General features: G+C 38.7%; 1 protein-coding gene across 2 annotated transcripts in view; it reads left to right on the plus strand.

The window, feature by feature from the left end:
• Positions 1–12,159, plus strand: part of ZNF106 (zinc finger protein 106) — a 31,294-nt gene that overhangs the window by 16,745 nt on the left and 2,390 nt on the right. For both annotated transcript variants that reach the window (XM_009578237.1, XM_009578238.1), the window contains 9 exons: positions 3,431–4,208; positions 4,600–4,655; positions 5,132–5,277; positions 5,584–5,718; positions 6,617–6,733; positions 7,606–7,797; positions 8,869–8,931; positions 9,870–9,989; positions 10,459–10,530. In XM_009578237.1, coding sequence (XP_009576532.1) covers positions 3,431–4,208; positions 4,600–4,655; positions 5,132–5,277; positions 5,584–5,718; positions 6,617–6,733; positions 7,606–7,797; positions 8,869–8,931; positions 9,870–9,989; positions 10,459–10,530 — 1,679 coding nt within the window. The remainder of the gene's footprint in view (positions 1–3,430; positions 4,209–4,599; positions 4,656–5,131; positions 5,278–5,583; positions 5,719–6,616; positions 6,734–7,605; positions 7,798–8,868; positions 8,932–9,869; positions 9,990–10,458; positions 10,531–12,159) is intronic.

Raw genomic sequence — 12,159 nt, forward strand, 5'->3', positions numbered from 1 at the left:
ATTGTAGTCATATGCACCTACATGTTTCTAGTTTTACGTTAAAAAAAGAACAAACATGAATTTGAAGGTTACATCCTCTCAGAATAATTTAGTTAATAAAAAAACCCCAAACCTTAAAACCTTCCTTGTAATTTTTGTCTTCTACTTTTAATGGGCATTGGTAGCTGAAAATCTGCCTACAAAAGAAAAATGCATGCCCGAGGATTATTTTAAAAATTATGACCAACAACATTAAGAGTATTCTGTGTTTTTCTTGGGCACTGCTGGATAAGCACAAAGAATATAATTTGTGATGTTGAAAATAACAATGCATCTTGTCTCCCTCTCCGTCTTTCTAAATCCCACTGGTCTGGAGATGCTCATTCAAAGTTTGTGCGATCTTATTTGTGATTTTAGTAAACAATTTACTGTAAGGAGGATGTTAGTCACTGTTCACTCGTGTGAGGGGAGTGGGAATGAGTAGGGGAGGGCTACCAATGAAGGTATGTGTTCACTTTTGTCTGGAGGAGAAACCGCTGAATTAACTGAACTACTAATGTGAGAGCTACTGCTTCAGAAAAATGAGCTCTTAATGGCTATAGCTGAAATTGCTGACTCTTTGTTTAGACAGTTTAAAACCCCTAAAACTCATGTAACTATAGTCTGTGAGCAAAGGCTTAAATGCTATTGGTACTTTCCACTGCAACTTGCTACTGTGATTGAAGGTACAAACTGAAGATTAAAAGCTCAATCATCTTTTACTTTCCTGAGAGCCTGTGAAGTCAAGCAGGGTGACTCAAACAATGACAGTTTTTTGTCTGCCATAACAATGTCACTTACCCAAACCCTTAACTTAGATAATTTGATATAAAGATTCATAAGTAAGATCCATGTTAAAGATAAAGATAGCCAACAATTTTTTTTTTCCTTGAAGTGGAAAATACTATTGGAAAAAGCCATGCTGTTCTACTTTTATAAGCATATTTTTTTCTCAAGCACAAGATAAATGTTGGCTGAAATGAAGCTTAGGCTTCTGTAAATAAAGAATTCGAAGGTTTTTTTACCTTTTTGCAGTTTGCTTCAGATGTAGAATTCTGTATAAATAGTGCTCTTTGTGCTTTTTCAGTCACCATTGCATTTCCTGTATTCCACTGTGTTACATTACATTAATGTAGTATTGTGAATTTTGCTTCATCTCTTTTTGGAGGATTTGACAGGGATTATGAAGGTCTAGGGGCGTACACTAAAGTAAACGTGGGGGGGGAAGAATCAGCTTTTGTGTTTGTTTGCATTGTTAAGACTTAGCTTGTAGGAAGCCACTACCTTTCCTTTGCTTTCCCATTTTTATTGGCATATGCCATTCTGTTATGTTTAAACATCAATGAAGAGAGGTGTCATTTTTCTTTCATGTTAGAGTGGAAAATTCAGAATAAAGATTTAGTGATCACTAGCTGCAGTGGCATAAAGTGTCTTGCTTGCAGAATCTTAAGACTTCATTGGTGTCTGTGCAGGCAAAACAAGCTGAAGAGGTGCTTTAGTTTTTTCTCATAAAGATGAACCTTCAATGTATAGCTGTATTTGTTACTTAAATAATTACTTTAAAAATGTCTTCATCACATTAACATATTTATCAGTTTCCTACAAACTTACTTCTGACATATTAAAACCAAAAATGTTCTTTTGATGTTCGTTTGTCAAATTAATGTGGTTTTGGTATTGATCAACTTCTATATGTGCTGCATTTAAAATGAGTGTCTGCCATCAAATTAATTTGGTAGTTTGGGGAGAAAATAAGCATTTACCATCAGGTAAATTCTGTAATTTGGGGGAGAGGAATTCTCTCTGAGGGCAGACTATCTGCTTTCTGGCAGTTGAACATCTGACTTGTCTGCTTCCCTAGGAGGTCAGCTCAGCCTTGCTTTGAAGGAGCTGATTGCATTTGGTTTCTCCCAACTGCTAGCAATCTCTTCCACCTGCAGAACTGAATGATTCTGTTTTCTTGCACTACCATAGTGATTTCCTACTTCCTTTTCTAACACCTGCAGTAGTCCAAGTGCTGAGAATTAATAATTTTTGCTTTTAGAAATTTCAGTTTAAGTTGCTGGTTACTTTTATTTTCCTGTTTGTTTTGGTTTTAAGTGACCAAGTTCCTTCCCTCCCCCTTCCTGTGGGAAATACGGGACACATGATGTTAGCGGTGTATTCAGAATTTAAGGGTTTGTGTGCCTTCTTCCCAGTATAATTCAACACAGTAACTGTTTAAATCTCATCTAAGCATTCATTTCTTCTGTATAAAGGGTTTTCTGACAGGTACCGCTGTGTATGTAAGTTACGGGTCAGGGGAAAAACAGCTTTCCATTGATTTGCTTTAAATACGATACACCCTACACTGTCAGCAAGTTCTAGTTTTACCTTGGAAATTCCCATCTGAGGAAGGTGTGGGGCGAGATGTTCACATTTAAGCTGTCTCTACTTGGATGTGTAATTCTAAAGCATCAAATTTGTACTGTGATGTGTTAAACACTCCAACAGCTTTGTCTAAGCATTGCTGTAGGTTTAATTTGCTGGTTTCTTAAGAAACTGAAGCAGGGAACTATTTCAAGTACTGCCAGCTTCCCATTCACGTTGAGGGATCTCACCCAATAAATGCACTGCAATCAATGAACTTAAAACGTCCTATTCTGGATTGTAGTTATTGCAAATGCAACCAGGAAATTTTAGGGTGTGGGAAACACAGCTGTGAGATGCTACCTGTGCTCTTAGCCTGTCTCAGTTGAGAGGTTGGATTCATTTGTTCATATTAGCTTCCAATTAAAATGACAGGGAGAGTGTATTTGACCCATCACTTAGTCCACCACAGATGAACTAACAAAGCTTACCCTAATGGCTTACAGTGCTGCCATTCCCAGGGTAGAAGGTACGATACCGCACGAGTGGGTTGTGCATGAGTCATCTACCTTGAGTGAGATCCAAGTAAAGTAGAAATAACAAATGCGAATGGGTTAAGCACAAGGTCTTCGAACTACATCACTAAGCAGCTGAGACGTATTAGGCATGCATTGGTTAATAGCAGTCCTACAGCAGTGGTGACAGCTGGTAAGGGAGCACATAGTGAAAGGTGGTAGCATCCTAAGTCAACAATGTAGGATTCACCAGAGGTTGTTTGTCAGAACTTTAAAAGCATATGGTCAGCCAGCAACTTGAATGATGTGCCCCATTCCTTTGCTTCTGGGTACACATATAAACATTTTATTCCACAGCTATGTTTTTTTAAAGGCTGGATAGCTGACTGAAATAACAGATCTGCATGTGCACATAGCTTTCAACATGTAGGAATATGTACTTCATATGCACAATTAGGTGTAAACAAAAAAATGCAGGGAAAGCAATTTTGCATAAGTATTTACCTCTGTACAGATTGAATATAACACTAGTCTGTTTTCTTCAGAAGAGACCAACCAGAAAACTTCAGTGTATCCAGTTATCTCTGCAACCATATCCCTATCAGAGCTGGCAGCTTGTTTCCAACACACTAATCAAGATGTTCACAAGCCTGCTGCGGACAGGGGAAAGGCTGGACTTCCTGAGAACCCTTCTCCTCATTCACTGTCTGTTTTCAGCAAGAGAGAAGCAAATGATACAGTGACTGAAAGCTTTTTACTGGATCAGTGTAGCACTTCTCTTCCAAAGCATTCAATCCTTCTAGAAATGCCAGTGGATAAAACCCCCACATTGTCAGCAGAACCATCCGAGCAACAGGTGGCAACCGCTGTAGTCCCAGCAGAAAAAGGGAACAGGAGGAGGAGAAAGTTAAGGAAGAAGAAAACTCTGAGGGCAGCCCACGTGCCAGAGAACAGTGATACAGAACAGGATATAATTGACTCTAAACCTGTCCGGAAAGTCAAGGGTGGAAAGGTTCCTAAAGGAGAAAAAGTTACTACATCCACTCCTCCAAGACAGGAGAATGGAGCTACTGCTCAAACAGCAAGAAACAAAGATGAGAATGACAGTGATGCTTCTCTGGAACTAGTGGAAGTTTCAGCACCCCAGTGTGAGGTGGTTGATGTTGGTTCGTCAGAGTCGGGAGATGAGAAACCAGACAGTCCATCAAAGAGGGATTCACGCAACTCTGTGGATCAAGCAGTCCTAGAGGCATCTTGCTCTGGTTATGATGAAGTGAGCTCTACCAGTGAGATTGGCACAAATTATAGGGATGATGGGAAAAGAAGGTGAGATTATTGTAGATCTCTCAAAAGTAAAAGCATTAAACAATATTCATAAGAGGCCTCTCTTTTTTCTTTTTCTTTTTTTTTTCCCCTATTCAGAAAGTCTTACAGCATCCGTAACTTTTAATTTTGTTCAGGAGTGAAATAAAAGGGAAAATGAAAATTGAATTTGCTTTTTTGGTCCAACAAATGAATGTGTCTTGTTACCTACTAATTTCTCTAATGCAAGAACAAGGCTGCCCTCCACGGAAAGTTTGTTTTTGAGCTTATCTGTTACAGACTATTTTCTACTAAATGCAGAGTCTTGTATTCTGGAGTATTACTTACACCAATATTTTGTCTGAAAATGAACATGCAAAGTCCAATCTCGCTACTCTCTATTTCTGTGTTACAGCGTGGCTGAGACACAGACTTCCATATCGTCACTAAGAGGATCAAAGAACTCATCAGGTATATCTTTTAAGTTTTTCATCTGATACTTTTTGTATAGTATCTTGCAGGACTTTGAGTTACGTCTCCATCAAGCTGCTTCCAGAGGGGAATTTTGCCCTGAAGATAAAAACCTGCACTAAAAACTGAAGTGCGAAGTGATGCATACTCACTTATGTCATCCTTCATTGAATGCTTTGTGCCTTGACCGTCCACATCCCCCCGCCCCCTACCACACGAACGCTTCTGCTCCACAGTCTCCATAGAGCTGTAGGACAAACAATAATACAATCCTTTTGCTATTTTAAAGATCTTTCTGGACTTAACATCATATAAAGGTCTTTCTGGCATTTTATATTGCCTTCTGCCACTTACAGACTCCAGCTGGGACCAATGAAATCTGATTTTAAGGTTCTGCTCTTTGGTAATACAAACAACAGTAGTGTGTTTGCTTGGGTGTGTTCACATAATCAAAGTACTTGTGTCTCTGTCTACAGAAGTGTCTTCGGAGCCAGGTGAGGATGAAGAACCTACAGAGGGAAACTTTGAGGGACACCTGGCTGCAGTGAATGCTATTCAGATTTTTGGGAATTTGTTGTATACCTGCTCAGCAGACAAAACTGTTTGTGCCTACAATCTGGTTGTAAGTAGGGTTGTGGGAATGGCATTACATTAGTTGCAGTCACAAGGTTGCAATTATATTTTTGTGAAGCCTTACTATGTAGTTAAGGAAGCAGCTGCTTTTTCAAGTACTTAATTTTTTTTATTTTGTTCTTCAAACCTCTCTTCTTGCACTCCCCAACCCCTTCTCCTTATGAGAGGGGTAAGGAGAAAGAGATGGCTGCATGTGTCCTGCTTTTGTTAGCTGTCCTACCCTACTCTGTCAGGCGCAGATCCCAGGAGGCATTATGGGCCTTTATGTTGACAGACTCTCTGCCTTCCTTTTTAGAGCAGGAAGTGCGTGGCCATCTTTGAAGGACATACTTCAAAAGTGAACTGCCTCCTGGTCACTCAGACAAATGGGAAGAATGCTGCACTCTACACTGGCTCAAGCGACCACACCATCAACTGTTACAATATCAAGGTACTCAAATTCTGCGTTGATTAACATGTACTGCTTTTTTATGTGAGTGTTTCTTTGCAAATATAAATGAAAAAAGCCTTTAAACCTGTATGAGCTGGACATGAGCCCCACTTCATACCTCATTAGAGTAGAGCAGGGGGAAGAAAAAAAAAAAAAAAAAGAAGCAAACCGTGAGGCGATTTACTACCCTAATCTTTTGGCTAGCTTGTCAGCAGAGTTTTTGCCAGAACAGCATGATGGGATCCTGAATGTTGGGAACACCAAAGTGCAGGATGATTGTCTGGCCATGAATATTGTATTTGTCTTGCTGTATTTCTAACTTCATTGCTTACGGAAGGCACTGCTCTCTTTATAGAGCAGCTATAGAGAGAACAGGTATCTATTATTGTGAGGCCAGGTGGAAGAGCAGACTTGAGACTTCCGGAAGTTGGACTTTTAAGGATAAATGATAGGAAGGCTTGTCCAACCTGTGGCTTGATGCACTAGAAAGCAAATACCTGCTTCAAGGGGCAAATTGCCATAGATTTTTGACACTTTTTTTCATGGCACTTCCCTATGGGGGACTCCATGGGGATTCCTCAAATTCAAGCATGTAACAGGGTGTTTTTCATATAGTCTGTAGTCTAAAATTCTATATACATTAGAGGTTGTGACTAGAATAAAGCTTTTAGGGTGATAACTGGTTGCTGAAGTACAGTCACGTCTCAAAAGATGGGAGTGAGCTGATTAAAGCTGGTGTCAAACTGCCATGTGACACCAGACTTTCAGATGTTTTTCGCCAGCTCTGATAGTTCCAAAAATGCAGCTTGTAGGTGAAATTCATTATTCACTTCAGGCTTTTTTCCCTGAATTGTTTTCAGTTTATGAAAAGTTTTAAATACTTTTTTTCTATTGCCAGACCAGAGAGTGCATGGAACAGTTTAAATTGGAAGATCGAGTGCTCTGTTTGCACAGTAGATGGCGGATCCTTTATGCAGGCCTTGCAAATGGCAGTGTGGTTACTTTCAGCATAAAGGTTAGTTTGTTTAAACATTGGCACCTAAACGCCTGTTGCGATGCTGTTTCTCTCCACTTCGTGGTTTTTTCCATTCTTTCTCTTGAGTAGTAAGTGTATTTGTAATGAAAGTATTTTGGTATAAATAGTCACTGTTGGTCCCTTTTGGTCCTTTATTTTGTCAGTGCACAAAGCTGTCCCATTTCCCCTTCCCTCTGGTTACCTTTCTCTTAACTGCTGTATTGTTGTCACATTTTTCCTTAAGGTTCCACCTGGCCTACCAGTCATGTGTCATGAGAGTTTTTTGACACAGTTGATTATTTGTGAATTCTCCTTTCGTGCCCATCGAAGTAGTGTGAGAGACTTTAATGTGTTGCTGGTTTTGTCTGCTCCATTTGCAGTTATAGAAGAGACTCATTCACACGGTTTTCTGGCAAAGAGGCTTAATCAGCAGTTCCCATGATATTTAGAAGTGAATAAAAATCATTATTGAAATAAATTATTTTTCTGATTATTGTTTTCCTGCATCCTAGACTAATTTCTCAAATTTATCCTTACAAATTTATTCTGTTTTGCATTTTTCTCATAACATTATTTCCTTTCATTGTTCTAACTCAGAAGGAGGATTTACTGGACCTTTGCTAAATAATGGAATATTTTTTTAAAAGACAGAAAATCGAAGCCCAACATGAGGAGTTATTTCCTTGATTTGGAAACTTAGTTGTTAAGATACAACTCTTACCGCTGCTGAAATGGTGTGTTACTAAACTGAAATCGGATGCTATAACAAGTACAACACAAAAAGGACTCAGAACAAGTACAACACAAAAAGGACTCAGTGGTCTAGTCAGCGTCATAGCAAAGTTTTAATTCTTAATTTCCTCCCCCAACAGAACAACAAGCAGGTTGATACCTTTGAATGCCATGGCCCTAGAGCAGTGAGCTGTCTAGCCACAGCTCAGGAAGGAGCACGCAAGTTGTTGGTAGTGGGCTCCTACGACTGCACCATCAGTGTGCGAGACGCACGGAACGGGCTGCTTCTCAGAACCCTGGAAGGTCACAGCAAGACTATACTCTGCATGAAGGCAAGTGTCTCTGAAAATACGTTTTTGACAAAGAATGCTTAAAATGGTGTGTTTTTTCTTTTTCTTGCTCATCTAATAGTGAGCAGATTGTGGTAGGAAATAAAGGATTTCTCTATTTTAAATTATAAAAACTGAGTTAATTTGGTAGGAAAATTGTCTCTGGCTGTTTCATGTTCCCAGCAAAACTGTTGGGGGTGTGTATGTAGGAAGCATATTTATTTCATGTTGTTAGAAGATTCGGGGAATCTTGACATGTGAGTTTGCCAATAGAGGGAAAGTTGGGGAAAAGATGAAGCTAGTTTTCACATACCCTGATTGTGGATTCCCTCAGAAGAAACTGGAAGAGATGTAACTCTAGAGAAGTATTATTCTTTTTTAATAGAAGAATCACTATCACTTATTTACAGGTTTCTGGCTCCTGAGATTACAAGCTGGAACGTATGACTGCTTTGCCGTGACCACTGTCATGTAACAGATAGGGGACGACTTCCATAAATTGTATTTGTCACTTTAGATATTACGGTGCAGTGGCACAGCCTTTTTTGCCCTTGGACTATCCTAGTCCTGCTTGTGTGGCAGCATACTGTGGTCCCTTCTTGATCCACGATGGATCTGTTAAGCTTCTGTTCTAGATTAATACTTGTCAGGAGCACCATCTTTCTTACGTGAGCAGACTATAAGTGCACAGCACATCCAATATTTCCAGGAAACAATGGGCTTTACTGTGCATGTGCAGAGCAGCACTAGGCATTCAGTTTGCTTGGTCCCTGATCTGCTGCTGAGCTGTCCCTGAGAATAGTCCGAAGGTAGGATGAGTTAGCCTGGTGGGCTGCAAGTTAACAGCTTCTAATGTCAATTGTGAAGTCTCAAAAGTCATTAGAGTAGCATAGTACATTTTCTAGCTCTTATGTAAAGAACTCAGTGCATCGGGGTTTTTTCACACTCTCTGTTGATTTTAAGACTGTCAAATTTAGGAAATATTACAGTGCAACTTTAAACTGAACAGCATCTTAATGTTTTGCTTGCCCATTTCCATATTTGTTACAAAATTAAAACTTTTTTTTTGGTAAGGTTGTGAATGATCTGGTATTCAGTGGCTCCAGTGATCAGTCTGTCCATGCCCACAACATTCATGTAAGTCTTATATATAAAGTTGGAATTACTTTTGCTATTAAGGCGATGAATTCCTGTGCTATAAAGTCAGTATTTCCAGAATTTTTGACTGACTGGTGGGGCAGAATAGCTTCTAGAAAAGGAAGTCATATGATTTTGTCAATGTGACTATGCACTATAGCTAACTAAGGAGGGATGCAGAGGATAAAATACCTTGGGAAACATAAACTTGCTGACTTTTGTAATATGATATGCAATACCTTTTTATCTGGGGGATCTTGCTTTTGCAAATATTACTACTAACGTGCTGATTATGTGGAAAGGGTTCAGAGCAAAGCTATGTGAGATATTCTGGTGGGCGAAGAGTTTCTTTATTACAGGAAAAACTTGAGGAACACAAACAGCGTTCCAAACTAGCTGGTTCAAAAGCTGTTATCCTGTCGTGAATGCTTTGTCTCTAGCCTGCCACTCTCTTCCTCTTTTACACCACCCTGTGCTAGCAGAAGCATTCATGTAGCTATGCAATAAGTTAGATTAAGAAACTTATCAGAGGTGTATTTTAATTGACAAAAAAAATGTGTATATTTCTGTGTATTTAGCTAAATTTGCTCAGTGATCCTTGTGGCTACATAAATACTGCTAGTGCTAATAGCACAGTACTAGTTGCAGGACAGGTGGGAACATGTAACTAATGATGGGAAGAGAAGTAGACACTTTTCATAGTGGCATGCACTTCTGTTGTACTGGAATGGCTCTGTGTTAACTTGGGCAAAGAAAAGGGTGAGTAATATTTGATCATAATCTAGAAGTGCCTTCACAGGAAATGGAAGTCTGATAAAGGGTGTTTCCATTTTTTGAGTAGTGAGCATTGAAGCTAGCTACCCTATCTAGGCTAGATAAAACTGTTTTGTTTTGTTGTTTTTTAAACACCTATTTGCCTTTGCTTTTTCCTGATGCAGACTGGAGAACTGGTACGGATCTATAAAGGCCATAACCATGCAGTAACAGTCGTGAACATTCTTGGGAAAGTGATGGTGACAGCATGTCTGGATAAATTTGTTCGTGTTTATGAACTACAGGTAAGAAAATAAATGGTTACTAATGACATTTACCTAATATGTGTCAATTAATGATTTTGAAGTCAAATAGAAGTCATCTTTGTGCTTACCGGTCTCTGGTCCATCCCTCTCTTTCCTGTCACTCAGAATATATAGTTGTCTCACCAGCCAAAATACATGGGCTTTAAAGAATATAACCTAAACCATCTTTTTTAGAACCTGTGTTATCCTAAGATAATGACAGCTCAGAAAAGTTGGGAAATGTTAGTTTTGTCTGCTTGAAAGACCAAGTGCTTGGTTGGACAAAAAGACTCACAGAAGTAATGTAAGCAAAAGTGAGCTTTCATGGTGGCTATAAAGTTTGGAATCCACCAGGGGAATTTAATTGCTACCCAGGAAACTGCTCTTGGAAGCATTGTCATGTGCAGGTTTGTGAAAAATGGCTATTAACTGTCATGCTATTAAACGTCTGTTTCTGTTTTCTTTCAAGTCGCACGACCGCTTGCAAGTCTATGGAGGCCACACAGATATGATCATGTGTATGACCATCCATAAGAGCATGGTAACTTCCTTCTTTTCACTGGTCTCAAAGAGAAGGTTGTAATTTCCACAAGCATATACAAGACAGTTTAAATTTTTCAGATAATGAAATCAACCTGCTGTCTGACTAAGACAGAAGAACTTCGAAATGTCAGCCAAAGAATCAAGTGGCTATAACAGCTTTGTATTTATGTAATATTATTGTATGGGGAAAAATTACCTTCTAGCTTACTGTAGTCTTAAAACAATAGTTCTGTTTGCAGTGATGATTGCAATGAAGAGTCTAGGAATAGTAAAATATTCCCTCTTTTCAAGCATTAATCCTGTTTGACTTACTCAAGAGAGTCACACAGATGCTAGAGAAAAACTTCACCCACAGTCAAACCTCTAGTAACCTTTGATAGAACCTAAACAAAAGTATGCAGTTGATTTAGGTGCAGAGATTTCTTCATGCACCTGCACTGCAAGATAGGTTTCAGAAGCACTTCTGGATAAATAACTTGCTTAAAATAGTCATTAAAAGCACTTACTTGCCTGCGTGTGTAGGAATTTGGTTGCAAACTTTCTTTCAGATAGTAAAATAAGAGGTATAGTAATGATCTGTAATAACAAAAGAATCAAGTCTAACAGAACTGATCTCCTACTAATTGGAATACATACTGCCCAAGCTTCACTTCTCCTATGAGTGAGATGGAGAGCGAAGTGCACTCAGGTGGTGTGCTTGCAGTCTGAGGCTTGAACTGTCCCCCAGCAATAGTCTATTTTGGGCATTCTCAAATCAGAGAAGTGTTCAGATGAGAAGCTTAGTGATGAGTGAAAGACTGTAATTTTCTGTAGTAGTCTTAGTAGTAAAGTGTAATCTCTTACACACAGCAGATTGGCTGTTATATCCTAGTGATGATTTTCCAAGAAACAAAAAGACTTGAACAAAAATAACAAATGAAATCTTCAGCTTGCAGAGTTTTCTGTATTATGCGAGGACTTCTTTTAACGATGAATGTACTTTATGGGATTATGAGCGTCTGACATCCTTTTCTTTCCAAAGGACAATTTTGTGTATAGCATTTGCCTAACAAAAGCGTTTTTTAAAATGTCATTTTGCCTACCTTTTCAGGATCTGCATCAGACTTCTCTTTCTGAAATTCTGATGTTCTTCCTCACCCTTCCTCTCCATCCCTTTTTGATATACATATAATTGATCGTATGTGCTGGGATTTGACATGAAAATTTAGTTGAATCAAAAAATATTGGAAAAATATTCATCTGATGAGGCATATATTAGCTCTCAAGTACTGGCTTCACATTTTCATTTCAACAGTGTTCATATGTTTCAGGAATCTTTGGGTTAGAAGTAATTTGGTATTTTTATCTTCAGCTCCTGGCTGTCTCCACTTCTTAGAACTAATGGAAGTTGCTGCTTTCACTTCTGCTTGAATTTCAACAATGGAGAGTCCTGGAAATATATTCAAATTGACATTTACACCTAAATTTTTTTTCACTTCAGTGGATAGTAACATTATATTTTAAAGTTTTCTAAACTTTTACACACATGACACTATCAACGATAGAAATTATGGAAACATTCCTTATTCATTAGTAGGTTTTTGTAAGCTATGAATACAAATCTTAAGAGAATTAAGTTAGACCCATT

Source organism: Fulmarus glacialis, unplaced genomic scaffold (genome assembly GCF_000690835.1).
Source record: "Fulmarus glacialis isolate BGI_N327 unplaced genomic scaffold, ASM69083v1 scaffold9015, whole genome shotgun sequence".
NCBI classification, from domain to species: domain Eukaryota; kingdom Metazoa; phylum Chordata; class Aves; order Procellariiformes; family Procellariidae; genus Fulmarus; species Fulmarus glacialis.